At 37.2% G+C, this 27,803-nt stretch overlaps 1 protein-coding gene and 1 long non-coding RNA gene across 2 annotated transcripts; both read right to left on the reverse strand.

Annotated features, from left to right (window-relative positions):
• Positions 1-7,945: 7,945 nt before the first annotated feature.
• LOC127859531 (DNA topoisomerase 2-binding protein 1-A-like) lies at positions 7,946-27,601 on the reverse strand. Its single transcript, XM_052397042.1, has 8 exons — positions 27,547-27,601; positions 23,974-24,067; positions 20,566-20,672; positions 15,794-15,916; positions 15,563-15,684; positions 9,976-10,045; positions 8,975-9,105; positions 7,946-8,133 (listed from the first exon to the last, which is right to left on the reverse strand). The coding sequence occupies exons 1-8, from the start codon at positions 27,565-27,567 to the stop codon at positions 8,052-8,054; spliced, it is 750 nt and encodes a 249-aa protein (XP_052253002.1). The 5' UTR covers positions 27,568-27,601; the 3' UTR covers positions 7,946-8,051.
• On the reverse strand, positions 18,262-18,834 carry LOC127859556 (uncharacterized). Its single transcript, XR_008039448.1, has 2 exons — positions 18,650-18,834; positions 18,262-18,562 (listed from the first exon to the last, which is right to left on the reverse strand). It is a non-coding gene; the product is annotated as an uncharacterized LOC127859556 (long non-coding RNA).
• Positions 27,602-27,803: the final 202 nt, after the last annotated feature.

Below are 27,803 nucleotides of genomic sequence, written 5' to 3' on the forward strand. Positions count from 1 at the left end.
TAAAATTATTTAAAGATTCTTGAAAATCACGGTCAACTGTCTATGCATGTAAATTGAAATATCTTTATAAATTATCAGAGTTATAAATATATAGAATTCTAAATTATAACTCTGTATTATTTGTATTTTTCGGAAAGATTATTTAACCCCGTTGTGGTCAAATGAGAATGCTGTTTTTAGTCATGTTGTTCCGTACACTACCATACACTCTTTATAGGACTACGAAATGACGGAGTTTTTTTTACCGGTACCCGCTAAATACGTTAAATGTTAAGTATTAGATTTTTTAAATGTTTAAAATGTACATGTATAGGTATTAAGCACTTATAATTATTATGATTAAGCTGGCTGACATCTATACAGTATTTAGTTTATGGCAATCTGTATGGGAAGATGACTATAAATGTTTTCAATACCCTACATATCTTATAAACGCAAAATTGAGTATTTGGCGTTACATTACTCCAAGAAATGACCACTAATACCACGAAAAGACATGGAGGTATCATAAAAAGTGTAAACTGACCAGACATTGCCACCTGTGGTTAGGGACCAATATACAAGTATAGGTCCCTGCTGTGGCGTATGACACCATAGTGTTATTTAGTATTGGTCGGCACAGTATCTGATTATAACGAGATAATTGTTTTGTGCTGAACACAGGGGCAATAAAACCACAGATCTATCAATAAACAAGATTATTGAGATATCTTTTATTGAACACCGCGATAAAAATGCTCAAACCACGGACTCTAGATTACACGGATAAGAAACATGGCAACATTCTCAGAATCATCACTGCTATATGTTTAATCACCTAACAATTAGTCTAAAAATAAAAATATATTTGAGTTGAAGACGATGTACTGTTGTATAAGTCTGAATAAACTATCTGTCTGCCTGTCTAAATCTAAGCCGTCATCGTCCCAGTGAACAAAATCTGATTTTGAATAGTTGGACATGATGCCCTGATGTCAAAATACGAAATGACCCGCGTAACACCGACCGCGATTTTCAAGAATCTTTAATAAATTGATAATTTAAGGTAAATAACATTTCATATAATAATACATAATTACCTCGTTGATAATAAACAGCAAACGATGAATGTTTTTGACACCCATTTATTTCAAGTATGCATGCAAAGCCGAATAATATCGAGAGGGTCCGCTATATACGCTGTTTCATCATAAATTTAACACCCTTTCTGTGTTATAAACAAGAGCTGAAATCGTTAATTTATTAAGATTCATTTATAATAAGCTTTATTGATATGTTTCGTGAACAAAATACGACAATATATTCCATAAAATATAATAATATGGCAAAGGAAATTCAATGGCCGGTTTCTAAACAAAAGCATAATCGCCAAGACCGTAGCATCAGTTCAGTGCGTTAGGAACGCGCGCTACTTTCTTCCGCCTTCATTCCTTACTTGCTTTCATTTTTAAACCATTTTTTTTCTATCGTATACAGAATTCTATTCTCCTAAGCAAGATGTAATTTTTAAAACTGAACTCCAAATATAAACGCTACAAATTGGTATTAAATACGAACATATGTCAACCGTAAATCTAGATTCTAAAACTCCAAATCGGTATGATATTTGCAAAAGTTAAAGTTATAACTCGCCGGGCTGTCGAAATCAGAAGAAAAACTTAATATATATTTATATATCTGTTAACAACATTAACGTAAGCTTTCTAATGATATATAATTTGTCAAAATGGGCCGAGAAATGAAACTATAATTCAACAAAAGACGTGAGTGGGTACATCAAAATGTATAACCTCGGCGCTTCGCTGTACGTAAAAGATCGATAGCCACAACACGGTAAAACGCGCGGTGGTAAAGCATAAAATGTGTATTTCTTGTGTTTAACTCGCTATAAATCCATTAATAACAACGGGAATTTACTAAAACTTATATTTTTTGAAAGAGGAATTAATAAGCAACACGATAACGTATAAACCAATAAAATCGGATGAATAGTTTTTGGGTATTATAGTACCAGAAAGGCCGTTTACCAAAAAGGCCGCACCAAAAAGGCCGCATAAGTGAATCAAAAAGTCCTCATGTTATACCAAAAAGGCCTTACAATATTTTTATTATGATTGAATAGTTATGCTGAATATAATTATCATATCTATTAAATAGTCATAACTTTTTTATTAGTCTACTTCAAAGCCGTTAATGTTATAATCATAGTCGGCAAAATTATCGCATAGATCCACAGTATGAATTGTTCGTTAGTCACAATATTTTTCCTTGAGTAATAGATGTATCAGTTTTTTAATTAAAAGCCGTTAATTTTGAAATCAAAGTCGGCATAAATATCGCCAATAAGCACGTGAATTATCCGTTTATGAAAATTATATTTTTTCTGAACTTTCTGTTTGCATCTAAAAGTGTAACAAATGAGTAATAATAAAGGTGTTGTAAACTTACGTGGCGGCCAAATTTATGATCCAGAATTATTGAGAAATATATAACCCGTTTATGTGTCAAAGTTGTCTATAGTAGTTGCTTTTTTTTATTCATTAATTGGAAAGTATACCGGACTTTATTTGGCGTTTGAAATATAGTGTTTTTAAATTGTGTAAATGATACGTATTTCTTCACGAGTGTTAATTTATTGTGTGATGACATTGTGTGAGTGTTTCGGTATGACCTCCTACCGTATAACAAAGTAAATGTCGTCATAAAAGTAACACACAATATAAAGTGTACAACGCTATTATTAATTAATATGTAAAACAATAAATTAAATTAAATATACGCATATGGATTAGTGACTGCTTAAGACAAATATTTAATATATTTAACATATATAATTAAGTAAATAATATATTATGATATATTTGTAATTTCCTCTTAAACTATTTCTTGCAATGTTTAAAATATCAGAAGTTGAAAGAATTTGAATGTACAAAAAAAACTCGCTAATTAGACCGGGTATCCAAGTGTCAAGGGTCATTCACAGTTTGCGGCATCTGTTTTGATAACGGATTAGTAGAAAGCCCTCATTAAGTGTAAAATGACACTAATTAGCACCTATTGATAATTACTTGCGCATTATAAAATATTTTTCTTAACTTTTAACGATATAAAACTAGCTACATTAAATTCGGAAGACTTAAACCGAAAGAAATTAACATGCTGTATTTTATGTGATATTATTAAAAATTGTAACTGATTGTCTATATTATTACGCATTTCATTAGCATTAAAAATATATTAAGCAAAGTTTATCATGTCTTTTTTATTAACCGACTGCATTAGAATGTCAAATTTATTTAAGTTTAACGTTGGCCACCTTTGAAAATATGGTTTTAAATGTTCCTTTCTAATTTCTCTATATAGAGAACAAACACGTAAAAAAGTGATACTCGTTTTCTATGGCGTGTCCGTTGCAAAACTGACATTTTCTATTTTCGCGTAGTATCTGATTATAACGACCGCTTTCGATCTCTAATTAATGTGACAAGTATGAGGCGAAACAATGCACCACCTCCGAGATCCTGGCCAAGGTCGGTCAAGTGTACGGTGTTGTGCTGGAGTAATGCACATGCATATTTTATTATGTAGTTTAAATTCTGATGTATTTTGTCACGTTGACTGTATATTATTATATGTTATTATGTTGTATTTTGTCAGTGTGACTGTATATCGTCTGTAAATGTTTGCTTGTAACTGTATATTTTGTTGTATAAATTGTTTGACTGTGCTTGTACATTGACTGAATATATCGTAAATGTATATTTAAACATAAACAACAAATAAAGAAAATACTAAACTTCATACCTGTTTCATGAAATATTCCATATCGATTTATGTGTATTTGTTTGTAAACACAATTTGAAACCTAAAGTAACAATAATTGCTTTAAGGCCTTTTTGGTTCATTTTTTGGTCTTTTTGGTACGCTTTGGGGCCTTTTTGGTATTCGGCCGTTTTGGTATGCAGCCTTTTTGGTTGTCGGCCTTTCTGGACCATAACCAGTTTTTGCATAAGATTAAATTTACTACAGTAAGGGCATTCTATACATAGATGGTGACGTCACTACGTGTCAGTAAGACCGGTGTGACACAATGACAGTAAGGGTCAAATACTCGATTCATCTCCTATCAATATACACTCCGTGCGCCTAGTTTACTATATAGCCTTGCATCATGCATAGATTAGTGTGCAAGTAGTACTGCTTTGTTAGTTGTTGAATATTTTATGTTAAAGAATAAAATAAACATTATATTGGTGGATTTGGTCAGCTGTATGGGGAAGAGGAGGCTGAATATGTCCCGAAATTAGTCAGTGAAAACCAAGATTTGGTCAGGGAAAGGTCAGTGAAAAGCCAGGGAATTTTATTTCATCAGGTTGGTGGCAACCCTGATAAACTATATAGCAACTTCATATTTGGCTTACAGAGGGGGGGGGGGCATAGTGTTTCTCAAATAAATCTTGTTATAATTATGTCTTTGTTTTTATTAAACCACATTGAAACGGTGTGATTTTCTTTCTTAATATTACGAATCCTTGAAATGTCAGCTGGTCATAATGCATGTGCGTAAAGTGTCGTCCCAGATTAGCCTGTACAGTCCGCACAGGCTAATCAGGGAGGACACTTTCCGCTTAAACAAGATTTTCGGTAAAAAGGGACTTCCTTTAAACGGAAAATACCATTTAAGAGGAAAGTGTCGTCCCTGATTAGCCTGTGCGGACTGCACAGGCTAATCTGGGACGACACTTTACGCACATGCATTAAGCCCAATTTTCACAGAACAAGACACATTGTATTTCCTCCCACACAATGATGAGGGACACATTGATGAGCTGCTGTAAATAGTTTGCTTTGTAAGGAAGTTAGTTTGTTGGTCTGTCCATCATTTCTGGCAGGTAACTATTGTGAATGATTAGTCTGCGCAATAAAAATGGCAATAATGATCATATGACGATGAAATGTTGCACGCAAAAACCTGCCCTTTTTATAAGGCCTCTGTCATTGTTTATTTGACTATATTCAACTTTAATGTGAACATGTTTTCTTAAATAATATGAGCTTCTGGGAAACTGGTCTTGATGCATGTGCTTAAAGTGTCGACCAAGATAAGCCTAGGCAGTCGTAAAGTGTCGACCAAGATAAGCCTAGGCAGTCGTAAAGTGTCAACCAAGATAAGCCTAGGCAGTCGTAAAGTGTCGACCAAGATAAGCCTAGGCAGTCGTAAAGTGTCGACCAAGATAAGCCTAGGCAGTCGTAAAGTGTCGACCAAAATAAGCCTAGGCAGTCCTAAAGTGTCGACCAAGATAAGCCTAGGCAGTCGTAAAGTGTCGACAAAGATAAGCCTAGGCAGTCGTAAAGTGTCGACCAAGATAAGCCTAGGCAGTCCTAAAGTGTTGACCAAGATAAGCCTAGGCAGTCCTAAAGTGTGACCAAGATAAGCCTAGGCAGTCCACAAAGGCTAATCAAGAAAAAACTGGGAGGACACTATGCGCATGCATCAAATTATGTTGTTCCAAAGTGAAGATCGTTCAGTTTTGAGCCCAAAGCTCATGCCTCGGATTGTGACAGCTCTTTAGAAGACTTATGATTAGTCAGATAATGTTTCTACAATGTTATTGAATATAATTTTGTAAATGTTTTGTCTCCATGGATTTGAAACCATATTTTTCATATATGTTATATTTCTGATCTGTGATCTAGGATTGTAACTTAAAAAAAGTATTGCACAAACTATTTCAACAACTGGGAGGTCACGTGTTTGATCCCTACTCATAGGTTTCTTGAGATCACTCCCATAGACACAAAGTACTGGTTCTATCCGGGACAGGGACTTGGGAGGGCTTAAATAAGCCTTAGGCTTTCGATGCAATAAAGTGGAAATAAATAGTTAACTAATCTGTTTCAGGTTTGCCATGATGGCTTCTCGTGCCATGCGCTGCTCTAACATGTTCAGTGATTCAAACTCTGACGACTTTGACGACTACTTGGGCAGCGACGAGCTTCTTTGTCAGGGGATCAAACCCTGGGACCCTGAGGCTGGCGCTGCACTGGCGGTGCTTAACGGGTGGTAGTTACTTGCTCCGTGACAGTTTTGTGATCCATTGTGGACTAGGGATGGGAAACATCGGCTTCAACACAGTTTTGTGGATAATTGTGGACTAGAGCTGTGAATCTTTTACACTGACAGTTCAATTGTCAAAAGACTAGGATGGGGAGTGACAGTTTTGTGATCATTTGTGGACTAAGGCTGGGAATCTTTGACACTGTGACTGTTATAAGGTCAAAAGAAACGGGTTGGGAATATTTCACACTCGCACAAATTTTGTGAAAAACAGGCCGGGGTTTCTGCCACTGTAGCTATTTTGTTGTGATTTACAAACTGCGGCTGGAGATAAGCTGCCTGGTGAATATTTGGTGCTGTAATGTTGTAGAACTATGATTCATTATGTAAAAATTAATCCGTTATTTTGTTTGTTTATTGTGCAAGACATAACATTTTGCTGTTCAATAATACTTCTTACATGCATGTTGGAATTATGTTTCAAAATAAATTTTTGCATCAAATTTTGTTCATTGAAATACAGTAAGTAATATCAACGTGAAAATTTGCTCAAATCTCGCTAACAGTTGGTGTGTCCGAGAGAATTTAACAGTTTTTGCCAAAATTCTGAGCTTTGTAACGTTAAGGCTCTCAAACCCAAACTATTCACAAAAATAATTCAAATCTCCTCTCAGACTGTGAACATTTGTTCTGTTAACAATATCTACTAGTGAGAGTAATCAAATAAAGGCAACATGTAACAACGTCAATCAAAATTTTGCAGTCACCTGCGGTTTTCAGTGTCAACCAGAGTTAGGGTATGGCATCAACCATGGAAACGAAAGATCAACCAGGGTTTCTGTGTGAACCTGGGGTAATGAGTTGTGTTAACCAGAATAATGATAAGCCATCAACTATGGAAAAGAAATATCAATCAGGGTTATTGGGTGAACCAGGCAAGTGGATCATCTAGGATGAGGGAATGAACCAGGCCTAAAAGGTCAATCAGAGCTAGTGTCAACAAATGGGTCAACCAGGATTATGCCAGGATTATGGTGTTGACCAAACCCAGGGTTTGTAAGGGTTAGTGGTTTAACCACGGCTAGAATTTTGTCTCAGAAAATGGAGTAATTCAGGATTGGGGGTTCAACCGAATTGAGGGGGTCAATCACAGCCAGAAGGGTCAACCATGGCTGGAGTGTCATGTTGAACTAGGGAGTTAAATAGGTCTAGGGGTTCAACCAACATTTGGGGGTCAACTAGGGCTAGGGGATTAATCTAAGATCAGGGAGTGAACTAAATTGAGGGGGTCAACCACAACTACAAGGTAAACAAGGACCAGCAAGGGGAAGGTCAAGAGGTACTAATGCATCTAGCAAAACTACTTTGGGTCCGAAAGTAGGTACATGTATACTGAGGTTCAAGGCTACCTAGAAGGAGTCCCAGGACTACCAAGCTGTGTCAACTACAGCGTCCCAGCGATCCATTAGCCATAATTAGGGTTCCCAGGGCAACAAAGGGATCAACCAGTTTCACAAGACAAAGCGAGTCACTTTCAGTTCACAAGCAGCACTATCATATGGGAACTTTTTTGGTTCCCCCTGGGTCCACTAGAATCAAAGTGTAGTATCTTATACAGATGGTACTTGACAACTTGACCCCTAGGACAAGACATCAGTAGGGTATCAAAAACATTTGCAAAATTACTGCTGCTTGTTAAATTCAAGAGCCCTACATGATTTGCTGATAAAAAAACTTGCTGGTAAATTTCATTAAGCCTGATGTAACGTATGTTCATTTTTATTTTAACTTTTATATATCAACAAAATACGTTTTTGAATTTATAAATATATGCAATGGGAGAAAAAGGCGAATTCCATAAAAATATGTAAATTGTACATTGCACAACACTTAGTGTATCAATCATTTACACTATTTAAAAGTTAGTGGCATTCAAACAACATGTTGACGCTTTTTCTATTTAACAAGTTTTTGCTGAAACACCACTTTTAGATCATCTACGTTTAGTTCGTTTTTGCGACTCTTCACCAGTTGAGCACTTCCGTTTCTTGCTCCCAGAGTCATTGCCTGACATCCTGAAAATTGAAAAAATAATTAAGTCGTGCAGTCAAACCCTTAATTCTGCTGCAATGTTAGGTCATAAAATAAAACATCTTCATAAATTTGAGTTTATTTAAAAGCACAAAACATCAACAGTCAATGGGGTTATACATGTATATACAGGGTGCAAGTATACAGGGTTAAATGTACAAGTTCCTATTAATAAGGGTCAAATGATCTAGTTAACTTCCTTCTTTAGCAAAGGCCCCTTCCCCAAAGCGAAAGGCCTCAAAGAGAATTTCTTTAAAATGATGGAATTTTCCCAAAATGTCAAGCTTACTTTAGGAATAGTTTTTCCCCTTCTCAATTTTGTTTATATTTTTCCCAAAATTGAAGGCCGAGCCCATTCCCAAAATCAAGAAAAACAAGATATGTGTTTGTCAGAAACACTATGTCCCCTTTTGCGCCGCTTTGAAGCTATATATTTGACCTTTGACCTTGAAGGATGACCTTGACCTTTTACCACTCAAAGTGTGCAGCTCCATGAGATACACATGCATGCCAAATATGAAGTTGCTATCTTCGATATTGCAAAATTTATTGCAAAATGCTAAAGTTTGACCAAACAAATCAACCAACCAACAGACAGGGCAAAAACAAAATGTCCCCCACTATAGTGGTAGGGGACATAAAAAGCCCTGGACTTGAAAGGTCAATATAAATAAGTAAAACACCAGCTGCTCCAGCAGCATTGCATTTCTATTATACACAAGTGTCTACTTATTATCATTTCTAAGCAAAAACCTAGCCCCTCTACTAAGCTTCAACATAGAAGGAAAAGAACAATGCCATAACTTATAGATTAAGAACACTTACGCAGCCAGCAGGGCCTGAATCTCAGGCGGTGTGAATGCCGCCACGTCACTTTCCGGATTGCACAGGTATCCGCTGATGTATTCTGGTTTCAGACACAGACACCCGCTGGACAAGAGCTTCTCCAGGTCTTCCTGCAGACACAATGGAATATTGAGTCTACATTGCATATTTCTAAATTGGAGGAAGACAAGAGGGTATTACTTGGTTTTGGTAGATAGTCTTTTTTTAACCCTTTCAGTGCGGGAACCGAATTTTAAAGGCCTTTGCAAACAGTTTGGATCCAGATGAGACGCCACAAAACGTGGCGTCTCATCTGGATCCAAACTGTTTGCTATTCTGATAGTATTCTTTGAAAAAAAATTGAAGAAAAAGCTTATTTAACAAATTCAGCAGACGACATTTTAGCAGACGACAAATTACCCAGCATGCAAAGGGTTAAATCACAAGTGATCTTAGATACAAATATTTAAAATAAAATAGTGCCAGAGTTTATAACACTACCTTATATCCCCTGAGAAATGTGGATGTAATTGGCTTCAAAAACTTATAGCAATTTATGTGGGCCGACAAAGCTACTGTGGTATAAAAAGATAGAGCTAGAGTTACAGCTCTTGGGCCGTTCACATTGCCCCATAGAGACCTACCTACGATAAAGTTTAGTGATTCATAAAATATTGAATTCATTATTTAACGGAGATGACTTCCAAAAACTTTATACGATTGCTGTGGGACAATAGGGCTTAATGCATTTGCATAACACGTCATCCCAGGTTAGCCAGTGCAGTCCACACAGGTTAACATGGGACGACTATTTCCAGTTTTCTGGAATTTTACATCTAAAACCAGTCTATTCTCAGCAAAAATCCTGTAATGGCGGAAAATGTTGTCCCTCATTGCGGACTGGCACAGGCTAATCTGGGGACTGGCACAGGCTAATCTGGGACACTTGACGCACATGCATTAAGCCACTTTTATGAGAGTGAGGCTCGTTAAATGCATACCTGTGGGACAGGTATCTTGTGTGGCTCCATCAGGACATGGGTGGCGTCCACTTGCGCAGGGAACGGTGGCCTGTAACAAGCAACCAGGGCTGGTGTACATAATGCTTTTAAAAGGAATCTTTACTTAACAAGACTTTTTCACAGATTTTTATTATTTTTAAAAATATTTTATTGTTCTACTAACAGAAATAACATAATAAGGAATAATTCTAACAGTAATAATAACAAGGAACACACATACAATAAGTCTACTCTAGCGATCGAATGATGGAATTCTGGAAGCAAAAGAGAACACGCTACCACTACAACAAACAAGCTGAAGACATTTTTTGTGTACTTTAAAACAGAGCTAGGTAATACACTTTTTTGCTACAATACATTTTGCAATCGCTTTATAATTATTATTTTTATTTCGATTGATAAATACCAATAAAGGAACATATATTTTTAACAATTTTATTAGTCAGGTGTGTAATTTTGCTTGTTTGAATATCATGCATACTTTCTGCTTTGATTCTATGACATTTGTTTTTTAAAGCGGGTATATACGATTTTGTCAAATATTTATTAATTTATATAAACTGTGTAAAAAACTTATTATATATATATTTTAATATAAATTAAGATAAAAGTTAAGAAGAACATGTGTCGAAAAATGCGAAATAAGCCAGATATTTAATTCTGAAATTGAAAACGGCTGTACAGCCGAATTCGCCAGCATGTATACCATACATGTACGATGTGCATCTAAACTTACGAGGGGTGTTCCAGAAGTTCGTGGATTTTCGCTATAACTTTCATTTGGTAACATAAATGGACAAACAAATAGCATGTAAAGAATATTTCGTCCTTTCCAAATCTACTCTCCAAATATCATGGAAATACATAAAACAATAAATATATATCAGAGATTTAAACATGTGCACAATGCGCACACCGACGCACGTGTAACGTTTCTGTTCAACGTCAATGACGTTATGAAGTTAACAACTGTCAAATCTTTTCCACATAATCTCCTCCAACGCGAATGCACTTTATGTGTCGGGAAATCGACTTGTCAAAAGTGTCTCTATACCAGTCAGCGTCAAAAGACGACACGATTCGCTTTGCTGCAACTGTAAGTTCCTGTTTTCTTGCAAAGCGAATACCGCGCAACTGTGATTTAACTTCCTGGAAGACGCGGAAGTCCATAGGGGCCAAATCCGGGCTGTAAGGAGGACTTAGGCGCTGTAACGTGAAATTTGCCGTAAATTCTGTTTATCAACGACATTTAAACCAAATTTAAATTCGCGTAACGCTCATACTTATAATAAAATACACGCGTGCGCCGCATGTCGTTACTGAGGCCTCTATGGCAACGCGTTTCAAACGCGCTTTATGGAATTCATACATTTTTAGCTTATATATAAAGTCCGCGATAATTGGTTTGTATAATATGTAAATTTCATTGACTTTTACCAGCAAACTAATAAGTTATAGCGAATCCACGAACTACTGGAACACCCCTCGTAGTTTAACAGTTTATGATACAAAGACGAATGCTGCGGTTATTGTAGGAAAATATGTACGTCACTATCGGCTCGGGGCGCTAATTTGTCTTTGCTGCATTTTATGAAATTCGGCTTTAATGTTTAATTTTTCTTGCCTATTTTGTGTTATTGTAACATATTTGATCAATATATTACAATTAAACACATATAAAAAATCGTATATACCCGCTTTAAATTGTCATTTTGCAAAACTGTGACAAAGTCCGTTTAAGCAGCACATAAGTTACAATTTACCTGTAACTATCTGTCAATAAATAACTCAGGTGAGAAATCATTGGTTCGTATTTGAAGTGGTAAACAAAAGCACATGGCCTCATCAACCAATAAATGATCTATAAACTATTGGACATAAACAGTTAAAAAGTGGCTAAAAACTTGTCTACTGATTAATTTAATAATACACATTATTAAAGTATATGAGGAAGCATTTGGTGAATAATAAATTGGGATGTTATTTTACATCGAAGCATAATGGATTAATTATGGTAGATTCATTTTTTCTTTAACATGAAGTTGTGTGGATTCATAAAATTTTCATGGATTTTTTTGTAATGTCTGATACTAGACATTGGACTTTAACATTAATTGGACATTTGCTTTCGCACTCATGGAAATTAGTGTCCGACAAATAATATTGGTTTCACAGTAATGCACGTCATAATTCCAAAAAGACCCATATACACATCCAACTGCCAAACTTTTCTTTATGGACCAAATAGGAACAAGGGACAAAATTGTCACAAAACCAGGTTTTCATTGTGAAAAAAAAATCTGATAAAGGGAGAAAACTCAAACTGAACTTTTGAAATGAACAAACAAAATTAACCCCCTTTGTAAGTTTGTTTTAAAAAAAATATATTTTTAGTCGTGGCGACCTTGACATTGGAGATATTGACGTGATTCTTTCGTGCGACACAATGTCCCATGATGGTGAACAAATGTGCCAAATGATTTTAAAATCTCACAATGAATGACATAGTTATGGCCAGGACAAGCTCATTTATGGCCATTTTTGACCTTTGAACTCAAAGTGTGACCTTGACCTTGGAGATATCGACGTAATTATTTCGCGCGACACACCGTCCAATGATGGTGAACAAATGTGCCAAATGATTTTAAAATCTGACAATGAACGACATAGTTATGGCCCGGACAAGCTTTTTCCGCCCGCCCGCCAGCCAGCCAGCCCGCCCGCATTCGCCAATCTAATAACCAGTTTTTTCCTTCGGAAAACCTGGTTAAAAACCATACACAAACAAGAGATGTGTTTGTCAGAAACACAATGCCCCCTAATGCGCCGCTTTTATTTTATTTTTTGACCTTTGACCTTGAAGGATAAAATTGACCTTCACCTTTCACCACTCAAAATGTGCAACTCCATGAGATACACATGCATGCCAAATATCAAGTAGCTATCATCAATATTGCAAAAGTTATGACCAAAGTTAAAGTTTAGAGACACACACAATGAATGAATGACTGACACGGTGACAAACAGACAGGCAAAAAACAATATACCCATGACAAGCTTGTCTGGGCCATAACTTTGTCGTTCATTGTGAGATTTTAAAATCATTTGGAACATTTGTTCACCATCATAAGACGGTGTGTTGAGCGAAAAAATCTTTTTTCAAGGTGTTCATTTCAAATGTTCCACTGATTGTGTATGTCCCTTTTTTTTTACATGATCAAATTTATCTACTGCTATTTTTTTCTAAATCTCCTCTTTTGACCAGATCAGAGTAAATCAAATATCAGCCTTGTTTTGGGAAATCTGTGCTTAATGCATGTGATTTAAATGTTGTCCTAGACAGAGTTCCCAGCTTTTTGTATGAACAAAACTCCCTGACTTTTCCCTGATGAAAAACTAGAGCTTTGTCACAGACGTGACGTGTAACCCCACATGCTGCATTGACACAGACTATTTAGCATTCTGTCTTCACAAAACAAGAGCAGCTAATTTATCGTGATTTTTAAGAATTATTATGCCATTATCATTTATGGCCATTTTGCCCTTCGAACTCTTGAATTCTTTCGCGTGACACGCCATCCAATGACTGTGAACAAAATAAACGTACAGAGACATTTTAAAATCTCACAATGGATGACATAGTTATGGCCCGGACAAGATTTTTTATGGCCTTTTTTGAATTTGAACTCAAAGTGTGACCTTGACCTTTGAGATATCGACATAATTCTTTCATGTGACACACCGTCCAATGATGGTGAACGAATGATTTTCAAATCTCACAATGAACCACATAGTTATGGCCCGGACAAGCTCATTTATGGTCATTTTTTACCTTTGAACTTAGTGTGACCTTGACCTTGAAGATATCGCCGTAATTCTTTCGCGCGACACACCGTCCAATGATGGTGAACAAATGTGCCAAATGATTTAAAAATCTCACAATGAACTATATAGTTATGGCCCGGACAAGCTCATGTATGGCCACTTTTGACCTTTGAACTCAAAGTGTGACTTTGACCTTTGAGATATCAAGGTAATTCTTTCGTGCGACACACCGTCCAATGATGGTGAACAAATGTGCCATATGATTTTAAAATCTCACAATGAAAGACATAGTTACGACCCGGACAAGCTCATTTATTACCTTTGAACTCAAAGTGTGACCTTTAACTTGGTGATATCGAAGTAATTCTTTTGTGCGACACACCGTCCAATGATGGTGAACAAATGTGCCAAATGGTTTTAAAATCTCACAATAAACGACATAGTGATGGCCCGGACAAGCTCATTTATGGCCATTTTTGACCTTTGAACTCAAAGTGTGACATTGACCTTTGAGATATTGACGTGATTCTTTCGCACAACACACCGTCCAATGATGGTGAACAAATGTGCAAAATGATTTTAAAATCTCACAATGAACAACGTAGTTATGGCCCGGACAAGCTAATTTATGGGCCTTTTTTGACCTTTGAACTCAAAGTGTGACCTTGACCTTGGAGATATCAACCTAATTTGTTTGCGCGACACACTGTCCAATGATGGTGAACAAATGTGCCAAATGGTTTTAAAATCTCAAAATAAACGACAAATTTATGGCCCAGACAAGCATTTTACCTTTGAACTCAAAGTGTGACGTACTTCTTTCACGCGACACACCATCCCATGATGGTGAACAAATGTACCAAGTCATTTTAAAATCTAACGATAAATGACATAGTAATGTTCCGGACAAACTTTCTGTTTAAAATGCACTAAGTGACCCCGTGACCTAGTTTTTGACACGGCATGACCCATTTTAAAGCTTGACCTAGACATCATCTAGATACATCTTCTGACCAAGTTTGGTGAAGATTGGATAACATTTTCGGGACAGACAGACCAGACCGACAGACAGACCGACAAAGTGACTCCTATATAGCCCCCATTACCAGTAATGGGGGTATAATAAAAATTCCAGGATAATAATTTGGACCTATTTCTTGTTTTAGACACCCTCAATAAATAGCAGTTGCAGACACTAACATGTCTTATATTTATGTAATGTTATTGCAATGGCCTCCCATCTCCCAACACAGCCATCCTAGACAAAGAAGTAGGTATCTACTAACAGTACACTACGCTAAATGTATACTACAAAGCCATCATAGCCATGCAGAGGAATCGATTTGCTGTTATAAATGTATGGACTTTTGGACACAAGTCGGGAAAGTTTGACCGAACAAACTTCCCTGATTTTTCTCTCATCTCAGGAACTTTCCCCAAATTCCCTGACTTTTCCCTGACTGGAAAAAGGAAAAGTCTTTTTCCAGGTTTTCCCTGATTTCCAGGTTGGCTGGGAACCCTGCTAGATTAGCCTGCGCAGTCCAAACAGGCTAAAAATTGCCAATAATTTTAGCCTCAACTTTCTGCTATGAAGAGACTTCCTTTGTTTAAAAAAACAAAACAATTAAAGCGGAAAGAATGGTCCCTGATTAGCCTGTGCAAACTGATCAGGCTAGTCTGGGGCGACATTTTCAGCACATTCATTAAGCCAAGTTTTCTCACGATAGGGCTCATACGGTACCTCATGTTCAGCACAGTGGCCCCTCCAGCCGTTAGTAGGCGGATGAAGTTGCTGACTTTCCCCTTCTCACAGATCAGAATCACACGCCACGTTGAGAATGCTCCAAACTGGGTCGATGAGACCTGATTAAGCAATAACAAACTGTAAACTCATTAACATTCGTTGTCATGAAATTTTACGTTGTTTTTTTTAAAAAGATATTTTTCGTGGACATGTAAATTTAGGGATTACCTGTCGTTGCTGGGACAACTTGATTCTCCACTCCCTGGCGGCTGCCGCAAGCAGACGAACGCTGTTGTCCATGTTCTTCACAAGACCCAGGGTGCCTTCCCCACCCCACTCAAAGAAATCCTCCTGAAACAGGGAGAGAAAAAAACTTTTACAATTGCTTGTTTTAAACACTATTTATTTGGTTCATTGAAAGTACATATAAGCAATACAATACAAACAAACATATTATTTTCGAACAATATATTAGGCAGGTAGAATTGCATTATTGCTTAACATAAAGGCTGTAAAATACAATTGGACAGAATTGAGAAGGAAGCTCGAGGCTTATACTATGGCTCTCTTCTGTCAGAAGTGCTGCAATTGCTTGCCCACACTGGTAACAATCTTCAGTACTTTGGTTGTCTAGCCAAAGCGTAACAAGCCCAGAACCATGTCATGTGTATCTAATACTTTCTTTTAACAAAAAGAAACAACACATTATAACACAACAACATTGCTGAAATGACACACTGTGGGTGCATTTTGTCCTATTATGAGCCTGTAATGAATGAATTCCTTGGCTAAAACAAATGAATGGCATTTTATTTTATTTTTTTTCCGATTAAAATTTTAATCCACAGTTGCCTGTTATATTCAATCCCCATTAATTGCAAAGAATTGTTTTCAAGCTTCAAAAAGTTAGTTTCTCTACCTGACTACAAACTTTTCAAAATTGAATTGCCTGTGCCAAAATCAACTCACCCCAGGCAAAGGGGCACCCACTCATTTCTATCTCTGTGAACACATAAACCATACATGAAACAATATCAGGGCTTTCTATTTTACTATAGCTCTAGTCAAGTAAAGGCTACAACCTCTCAGAAAATTTCTTCATATTCATTGAGTTTTCCCCCAAAAATGACATTAACAACTGGCTATTTCAAACCCCAATCGGTTATACCAGTTACATTTATTTCAAAATTTGGTTTCCAAAGGCCATTTTGTTCCCATATTTGATGGCTAGTGCCCCCCCCCCCCCACACACAGTTCTTATGTTCCATTACTTGTCCACTTTTCGAAATCTTCCTGAAAAACAGGTACATAATTGAACCGGAATCAAAAATATTTGGGATATATTATACAGTATAATTGCAATAACTCGAGCTGGCAATATCTCGAAAACTGGCGATTACTCGAGCATTAAAGAAAGTCCCTAGCATTTTCCTTTAATGTCTTTATAAAAATACCAGCGATAACTCAAACATGCGATTTTCGATAACACGAGGGCGTGTGCCGGTCCCTGAAAGGCATTTCACACCTAATTAACTGGCAATTATTCGAGGACGCTTTTTTCATCTGATCGGTGCTAAAAATCTTCGAGTTGTGAAAACACCGCAATCAAGCAGACAAAAGACGCTCGATAAGATGTGAAGTTTGTTGCAATTTGAGAAACACTGCAAATTGTCATCCTTTGAGAAGCAGATCAAAGCTACACAGTTTTAATGATAATTAAATAATTACCAGCAATCGATAATTATCGCGAAACGTCTTCCGCCATCAGTTCCGGGAAGCTAATGGGTTGCGACAATCTTCAATCCTTGACTTTGCGCACACAAGTCTGACTAATGTTTATAAAATGCAAAGTGTGTAGTGATTATGTTGTTTTTAGTGTGTGTTTTTTTTTATGCGCATGTACGTACCTTGTGTGCTTTTTTTAAAAATAATTATGCTACATGTACAGTGAATATTGATGAGATATTTTTGATAATATATATGTTTTGTGTGTATGTTGAAATAATAAAATGAAATTAAGATCATCTTAATTGTTTTGTTTATAATACTGTAATCTTAAGCGATTTTTACAAAGCCTTTTCTTTCTCTAGCACCGTCTTACATGTAAATAAAGCGTTTGCGGTCAGAATTTAGCATTATCAACCGAGACAGTGAACACAAATAATACCATGGATTACTCAAAACCTGCGATTACTCGAGCATCGATGTCGGTCCCGTGCTTCCTCGAGTTATCGCAGTTTTACTGTAATAAGAATTCACTCTCTGCTCAGACTTTGGGTTTCATTCTCAGACTTTGGGTTTCATTCTTTGCTCCAACATGGGATTTCATTAATTTTCTGCTCAGACTTTGGGTTCCATTATATTGCTTGCTAAGACTTTGGGTTCCATTACATTCTTTGCTAAGAATTTGTATTCCTTTACCGGTATTGGGCTCCATTACATTCTTTACTCAGACTTAGGGCTCCATTACATTCTTTGCTCAGAATTCTGATTCCAGTACCGGTAAAGGGTTCCATTACATTCTTTACTCAGACTTAGGGCTCCATTACAGGTATATTCTTTATTCACACTAGTTTAACAGACTTCCCGAAACTCAACAGCCTTCAGTCAGACATTTGGTCTGACTGGTCAGAATTTTCTGTCAGACCTTAGGTTTTTCTGTCAGACCAAAGAACATACGTGAAATTCAAACAAAATTGAGAATTTTCATTTTTTATCATATAACTTTGAGTAACAAAGTAAAGTAACAAAGTTTGTTAACATCCACTTCCTCATTATTAAAGTCACTAAGAAAATCACTATCTGTATCGTATCGATTTAGTCAATATAAATCTCCGCCTTAGAGTCTTTTGATGATTTTTGCTTTGGCAGACTCTTATATAAATTGCCGCCTTAGAGTCTTTTGATGATTTTTGCTTTGGCAGAGTCTTGGCGTCAATAGTCCACTGTATCTTTTTAATAGCGAGAGTTCCGACACGAATTTCGGTCGCATCACTCCTGAATTTAAATACACACATATTTGTGACTATTATGAAAGAACGTTGCCTAAATAGTATTTATTGAGCAAAATATATCGAAATTTACCTGTTAATAAACTATATTTCGAGTTTGTTTCATCCAATATAAATCCTTGTATAGTAAAGGGTTCATGTTATCTCCCTTGAACTTGAGGTTAAATTCAACTATGTTTGTAACTGAGTTGGAACACAAAAAATAAGTGTGCAATATGCGCAAAACAGTAAGAAATGAAATTGAAAATAGTAAGAAGATGAAGCAAAAAAAGAATTAAAACTATAATAACTCAAAATATTAGAATCGACAGTAACAAAATACCCCAAAAGTAAAAGGTACGAAATAGCTATGGTACTCAATAACAACAACAACAACAATGACAAAATGGCTGCCTTTGAGAAAATGATCGCTCCATGTCTATGATTTTAAATGTTATACAGGTAATTTTTGTGATCTAAGTTAATATTTGTCAAACAACAGGTAGATTTCAGATATATACACTTGTAAATACTTTTATTCCCATAATAATACTGTATTTATTTTTCGTTATGGTTTTTATAGACCGGAGTTTCAGCGTTCCGATTTATTCTGAACGCGAATTATTTCAGCTACGTATCGATTTAAAAGCTTAATGACATCTTCACTGTCTGTGAGTGTCCAGGCTCGGGCTCCTTGAGGGTAATTGCTCTGGAAAGAAACGATATCATCCGTTTATTCTTAAGTTAATCACATTGTTATGAGTGACAAAGTAATATGTTTAAATTCATGGTCTGCCTGTCTTCCAAGACTCAACGAATTTACGAGGGGGCGCTTATCCTCGTATTATTTCCACTAGCTCATGGGCGTTTGCATCTGCAACCCATTTTGGATTTTCAGGCTTTGCGACATTCAAAAACTTCTACATTATGTATACTTACTTATTTACTTCAAATTTACTAAATTCAAAAGAAGAAAAATGAAAACTAAATCACCTGGTTATAAATCCCCGTTAAACTCCGTGCTTGTTACTCGATATCGTTGATAACTGCAAGCTGTTGCTTTGTTTTATTTTCACTTTTGTTTAAACTAAAAGTCGATCGAATGATGGTCAAATGTACCTATCCTGGCTTGAAGCATGCATTTATTTACTCGTCGACAATAAGCAGGGAACCCAATGTATTTCTAGAACATTTGTCACCGAGCATGGACAGATTATTTCCGATTTTTGACAATACAACTTTGAACCAATCAACAGCAGGTTAACTGACAGACAAATACATTTGATTTTCACAAAATCTCGTCTTTTACAAAATCGGCAAAGTGCGTATTCTGCCGTATTTCGCCGATGTGCTATAAATACTTTTAATTTCTTGGGAAAACCCGAAATTATCTGTGTCAGACATTTTTGGCCGACGATTTAAGAATTTTGATCGGCCCTTTATTGTTTGTGTCGGACATGTCCGTAGGTCCGACGGAGTTTCGGGAAGTCTGGTTTGATTAAAGTTATGCTCATACTTCGGGTTCCTGTACATCCCCACTCCTACAAATATTCACGAAAACAATTAATAAAGCCTTGAAACATAATCATATTGGATATGAGAGAGTCTATGGTCTAATGGTAGCCCAGTGACAGCACAACTCGACAGCCACAGGTTAGATCCCACACTCAATCCTTGCCAACTAACTCCTCTGTCTCTGAGACAATTTGGTGTTTGTTGTTGGCCGTTAAGACTGTCAGATGAGCCTAGTTCTGGGAAAACTAGGCTTAAAGCACATTGGTAAAATGTAATCCCAGATTAGCCTGTGAAGTCTGCACAGGCTTATCAGGAACGACACTTCCCACTTTAATTGGGTTTCCGTTTAGAAAAGACCTAGTTTAAATGAAAATTCCATAAAAGTGGAAAGTGTCATCCCTAAAAGCATCTACTGTTTGCACAGGCTAATCTGGGACAACACTTAGTGCACATGCATTAAGCCCAGTTTTCCTAGAACGACGCTGATATATTTACCTTCACAAACTGCCCCTCCTCTCTGCATGCATTGAAGTATGATTTGTGAAGGATCCATTTCCCAGAGGCCAGACATGCTAAGAACTTCTCATTTCGCGTTATCTTATCTGAAAGAAATTATTTCATTTATTAATGTTGTTTATTAACCATTTAAACATGTACCTTTTCACTTATAATGCGCACTGTATAGTAATTTAATAAATAATGCTAGTTACAACTATATACTTGTCACAATTAAGAACGGTAAGTAACTCAGGAATAGAGATAACTAGATACACTTTCTGACCAAGTGTGGTGAAGAACGGATGAAAACTACTTAAATTAGAGAGCCGACACCATGCTGAATGTGTAAAACGTACTAAGTGACCCAGTGACCTAGTTTTTGACCCGGCATGACGCATATTCTAACTTGACCTAGACATCATCTAGATACAACTTCTAACCAAGTTTGGTGAAGCTCTGAATGATTGAATTAGATTGAATTAGAGAGCGGACAACATGCTGAATGTTAAAAACGCACTAAGTGACCCTGTGACCTAGTTTTTGACCCGGCAAGGCCCATGTTCAAACTTGGTCTAGACATCATCTAGATACAACTTCTGACCAAATTTGGTGAAGATCGGATAAAAACTACTTGAATTAGAGAGCGGACACGGACCAACCGACCGACAGACAAGCTCACTCCTATATACCCCCCTAAACTTCTATTAGTGGGGATATAAAAAGTGTCTTGCACATTGAAATTCTAGTATTGACATACTGAAGTGCAAACAGACATCATATTGCTGATTTAAATTTGATGTTAATGGTGTGGCGTTTTTTTCCTACCACATTCTTTTGTTTATTTCAGAAAAGTTTGAGAAAATTGACCTCCTAACTAGAACATACCAATAACAAGGTGCGTGCAGGTGATGTCAAACTGCTGTGAGTCTATCACTCAACCTCCTAACTAGAACATACCAATAACAAGGTGTGTGCAGGTGATGTCAAACTGCTGTGAGTCTATTACTCCACCTCCTAACTAGAACATACCAATAACAAGGTGTGAGCAGGCAATATCAAACTGCTGGGAGTCTATCACTGGACCTCCAAACTAGAACATACCAATAACAAGGTGTGTGCAGGCGATATCAAACTGCTGTGAGTCTATCACTTTACCTCCTAACTAGAACATACCAATAACAAGGTGTGTGCAGGCGATGTCAAACTGCTGTGAGTCTATCACTCAACCTCCTAACTAGAACATACCAATAACAAGGTGTGTGCAGGTGATGTCAAACTGCTGTGAGTCTATCACTCAACCTTCTAACTAGAACATACCAATAACAAGGTGTGTGCAGACGATGTCAAACTGCTGAGAGTCTATCACTTGACCTCCTAACTAGAACATACCAATAACAAGGTGTGTGCAGGCGATGTCAAACTGCTGTGAGTCTATCACTCAACCTCCTAACTAGAACATACCAATAACAAGGTGTGTGCAGGCAATATCTAACTGCTGTGAGTCTATCACTTGACCTCCTAACTAGAACATACCAATAACAAGGTGCGTGCAGGTGATGTCAAACTGCTGTGAGTCTATCCCTCAACCTCCTAACTAGAACATACCAATAACAAGGTGTGTGCAGGCGATATCAAACTGCTGTGAGTCTATCACTTGACCTCCTAACTAGAACATACCAATAACAAGGTGTGTGCAGGCGATGTCAAACTGCTGAGAGTCTATCACTTGACCTCCTAACTAGAACATACCAATAACAAGGTGTGTGCAGGCGATGTCAAACTGCTGTGAGTCTATCACTCAACCTCCTAACTAGAACATACCAATAACAAGGTGTGTGCAGGCGATATCAAACTGCTGTGAGTCTATCACTTGACCTCCTAACTAGAACATACCAATAACAAGGTGTGAACGGGCAATGTCAAACTGCTGTGAGTCTATCACTCGACCTCCTAACTAGAACATACCAATAACATGGTGTGTGCAGGCGATGTCAAACTGCTGTGAGTCTATCACTCAACCTCCTAACTAGAACATACCAATAACAAGGTGTGAACGGGCGATGTCAAACTGCTGTGAGTCTATCACTCGACCTCCTAACTAGAACATACCAATAACAAGGTGTGAACGGGCGATGTCAAACTGCTGTGAGTCTATCACTCGACCTCCTAACTAGAACATACCAATAACATGGTGTGTGCAGGCGATGTCAAACTGCTGTGAGTCTATCACTTGACCACCTAACTAGAACATACCAATAACAAGGTGTGTGCAGGCGATGTCAAACTGCTGTGAGTCTATCACTTGACCTCCTAACTAGAACATACCAATAGCAAGATGTGTGCAGGCGATGTCAAACTGCTGTGAGTCTATCACTCAACCTCCTAACTAGAACATACCAATAACAAGGTGTGTGCAGGCAATATCAAACTGCTGTGAGTCTATCACTTTACCTCCTAACTAGAACATACCAATAACAAGGTGTGTGCAGGCGATGTCAAACTGCTGTGAGTCTATCACTCAACCTCCTAACTAGAACATACCAATAACAAGGTGTGTGCAGGTGATGTCAAACTGCTGTGAGTCTATCACTCAACCTTCTAACTAGAACATACCAATAACAAGGTGTGTGCAGACGATGTCAAACTGCTGAGAGTCTATCACTTGACCTCCTAACTAGAACATACCAATAACAAGGTGTGAACGGGTGATGTCAAACTGCTGTGAGTCTATCACTCGACCTCCTGACTAGAACATACCAATAACAAGGTGTGTGCAGGCGATGTCAAACTGCTGTGAGTCTATTACTCCACCTCCTAACTAGAACATACCAATAACAAGGTGTGAACTGGCGATGTCAAACTGCTGTGAGTCTATCACTCGACCTCCTAACTAGAACATACCAATAACAAGGTGTGTGCAGGTGATGTCAAACTGCTGTGAGTCTATCACTTGACCTCCTAACTAGAACATACCAATAACAAGGTGTGTGCAGGCGATGTCAAACTGGTGTGAGTCTATCACTCAACCTTCTAACTAGAACATACCAATAACAAGGTGTGTGCAGGCGATGTCAAACTGGTTTGAGTCTATCACTTGACCTTCTAACTAGAACATACCAATAACAAGGTGTGTGCAGGCGATGTCAAACTGGTGTGAGTCTATCACTCAACCTTTTAACTAGAACATACCAATAACAAGATGTGTGCAGGCGATGTCAAACTGCTGTGAGTCTATCACTTGACCTCTTAACTAGAACATACCAATAACAAGGTGTGTGCAGGCGATGTCAAACTGCTGTGAGTCTATAACTCAACCTCCTAACTAGAACATACCAGTAACAAGGTGTGTGCAGGTGATGTCAAACTGCTGTGAGTCTATCACTTGACCTCCTAACTAGAACATACCAATAACAAGGTGTGTGCAGGCGATGTCAAACTGCTGGGCGTCTATCACTCGACCTCCAAGCTGCTCTACAAGGGCACCGTATGTATCTCTCTCCTGAAAAAGAACAACAGAAAGTCATTTGAGCCTTGCTCTTGGAATACAGGGCTTAATGCTATTGCGTAAAGTCTAGTCCCAGATCAAAGACAACACTTTTCCACTTTGATGGTGTTTCTCCTTTAAAGGATATGTCTTCTTCACGAAAATCCAATTAAGATGGAATGTTTTGTCCGTCATAAGCCTTAGCTGAATGCACAGGCTGATTAAGCTCAGCACTTTCTGCTTTCATGGTGTCTTTTGGTTAAAGGAAGTGTCTATATTAATTAAATTAAAAATCCAATCAAGATGGAAATGCCCTGATTAGCCTTAGCTGACTGCACAGGCTAATAAAAGACGACACTTTACACACAAGCATTAAAACCTGTTTCCCCCAGTCAGGCTCATTTGTTTAGCTTGCAAACAACCCTCATGGCTTACAGACTTATCTAATCTACACATATCATACGACTTCTTGTATGGTCTAACCTAGAGCTTTGTCACAGACGTGACGTATAACCCCACGTGCCGCATTGACACAGACTATTTTGCATGCTGTCTTAACAAAACAAGAGAATCTAATTTATGGCGATTTTTTTAAGAATTATTATGCCATTATCATTTATGGCCATTTTTGACCTTTGAACTCAAAGTGTAACCTTGACCTTGGATATATCGACATAATTCTTTTGTGTGACACACCGTCCAATGATGGTGAACAAATGATTTTAAAATGTCACAAAAAAGATATGGCCCGGACAAGCTCATTTATGGCCATTTTTTACCTTTGAACTCAGTGTGACCTTGACCTTGGAGATATCGACGTAATTCTTTCGCGCGATACACCGTCCAACGATGATGAACAAATGTGCCAAATGATTTGAAAATCTCAAAATGAACGATATAGTTATGACCCGGACAAGCTCATTTATGGCAACTTTTGAATTTTGAACTCAAAGTGTGACCTTGACCTTGGAGATATCGACGTAATTCTTTCGCGCAACATACTGTCCAGTGATGGTGAACAAATGTGCCAAATGATTTTAAAATCTCACAATGAACGACATAGTTATGGCCCGGACAAGCTCATGTTTTGCCTTTTTTGACCTTTGAACTCAAAGTGTGACCTTGACCTTGGAGATATCAACATAATTCTTTCGCGCGACACACCATCCAATAATGATGAACAAAAGTGCCATATGATTTTAAAATCTCACAATTAACGACATAGTTATGGCCCGGACAAGCTCATGTATGACCATTTTTTACCTTTGCACTGAAAGTGTGACCTTGACCTTGGAGATATCGACAAAATTCTTTTGCGTTACACACCGTCCAATTATGGTGAACAAATGTGCCAAATGATTTTAAAATCTCACTATAAAAGACAAAGTTATGCCTGGACAAGCTCATTTATGGCCATTTTTGACCTTTGAACTCAAAGTGTGACCTTGACCTTTGAGATATTGACGTAATTCTTTAGGCAACACACCGTCCAATGATGATGAACAAATGTGCCAAATGATTTAAAATCTCACAATGAACAACATAGTTATTGCCCAGACAAGATTTCGGGACAGACTGACAGACAGACAGACAAAGTAACTCCTATATAGCCCCCATTACCAATGGTAATGGGGGTATAATGAAGTCAAAATCAAAACAGGCAGTCAAATGCTGATACATAAACAGCCAAGTTTGCAGTCAATGTTGCTGACATCAAGTCCAATGATGTAACATAAACAGCAAAGATGGCTATCATTGTTGCTGCTAGCAAGTCAAGTGCTGTAACATAAACAGCAAAGATGGCTGTCCATTTTGCTGCTAGAAAGTCAAATGCTGTAACATAAACAACCAATATGGCAGTTAATTTTGCTGACAGCAAGTCTAATTCTGTAACATAAACAGCAAAGATGGCAGTCAATTTAGCTGCTAGCAAGTCAAGTGCTGTAACATAAACAGCAAAGATGGCAGTCAATTTGCTGCTAGAAATTCAAATGCTGTAACATAAACAGCCAAAATGGCAGTTAATTTTGCTGACAGCAAGTCAAATGCTGTAACATTAACAACCAAATGGCAGTTAATTTTGCTTACAGCAAGTCAAATGCTGTAACATAAACAGCCAAGATAGCAGATAATTTTGCTGCTAGCAAGTCTAATGCTGTAACATTAACTGCCAAGATGGCAGCCACTATTACTGTATGTCCACTTGAGTGCAGCAATTTATTTCCTCTATATTAAGTATCAGAAAACAGCACTTTCCAAATGGGGAAAAACACTGAAAGCCCTTAATCAGTGGTGTCAATTTACCGAATTCTAAAATCCTGAAAATCATCCTAGAATTTGGGGACCAGAGTCAAGAGTTTTAATGTTTCATTAAATTATGTTTCCTTTGTAAACAATATGCCAAAGGTCAATAATTTGTGTTTAAGAGTGACATTTTGTGACAAGAATGCTTAAAATAACCAAAACAATCCTCTGATTTATATCAATATCAAAAGATTTCCTTGAGGGCTTAAATCCTGAATTCAGGAATAATCCTGAAAATTGACAACTCTGTTAATTGCAGTCCCAAAACAATCCCACCAAGGTTTAGTTTATATTTAATTTTCTTAGGTACATATAATGCAACCTTTATTTAATTTCCCTGTGCATCTCTATGGCTTAAACCTAAGTTAATACAATATTGACAGCTTGAAAACACTTTATTATCAATTTTAACATATTAGTTAGCACATAATATAATTCACCAATTTTCCAATTGGGGTAATTCATGATGTGAAATTAACCAATTTCGGGTTTTGCCGGCTAATTTTTCCCAATTTGGCTGGTACAGGTACTTTTCCCAATTAGGCATTAATAATCGCCGTTATGCCATCAACGCTCATGGCTACCTTAATCGCAGATAGAAGGCATGTCCATCCGAGCGATATACAAAAACGAAGAAGATGCAATCAAAGTCGTGTAATAAAATATAACTCGAAATGACTGCATATCACAATTACGTTTTTTTAAGCACTTCAATCTTCCATATGAGAACAGCCATATTACAATAAGCAAAAAGGCTAATATGAATATGCATATTAAGTGGAGTTTATTCGTTTACTTAGAAGTTTTTGGGCAAATGCCAATGTGAAGATGCAATAAAAAGAGGATTTTAAATGGAGTCAGTGGAATATCGATTTAAAATTCACAAGTGACAATAGATTTTTTTCTATGATCACGAGTGAATTAAAATCAATATTCCAAGGAATCCCACCAATTTTCTTGTTATGTTATGCTTTTTTTTCACCGTGAATCATTTCGTAAGAAAATGACGTCATTTCACAGTAAAACAGTGACAATTAGCAATAATTTTTGCTGTTAATTTTCACTGTTTGAAACAGTAAATTATCAGATTTAATTCACTTCTATTTCTTTATAAACCAGCGGAAAGCATAAAATAAAGTGCAATTATTCCCACAGAAGTAATCAATGTTTGAAAATTCCATCCAACTTACAGCGGCCTCAATTCCCGACATAATAAATACAGGTGGTGGCCTCTTGAAGATTACTTCCTCATCATCATCATTGTCATCATCAAGTACAAAAGGCTGTGGTGGGGTCACTTTTGGGGCTTTACCCACTGGAAACGCTAATGTAGAAAAAACAAGAATATCAGTGAAACTGATGGATGCTTCCTGATGATGCGCTTTGTCAATCAACGTGTTAGTAACCACCTAAAAAATCAATTATTAGCCTCAGTGACCTTGACCTC

Source organism: Dreissena polymorpha, chromosome 15 (genome assembly GCF_020536995.1).
Source record: "Dreissena polymorpha isolate Duluth1 chromosome 15, UMN_Dpol_1.0, whole genome shotgun sequence".
NCBI lineage: Eukaryota > Metazoa > Mollusca > Bivalvia > Myida > Dreissenidae > Dreissena > Dreissena polymorpha.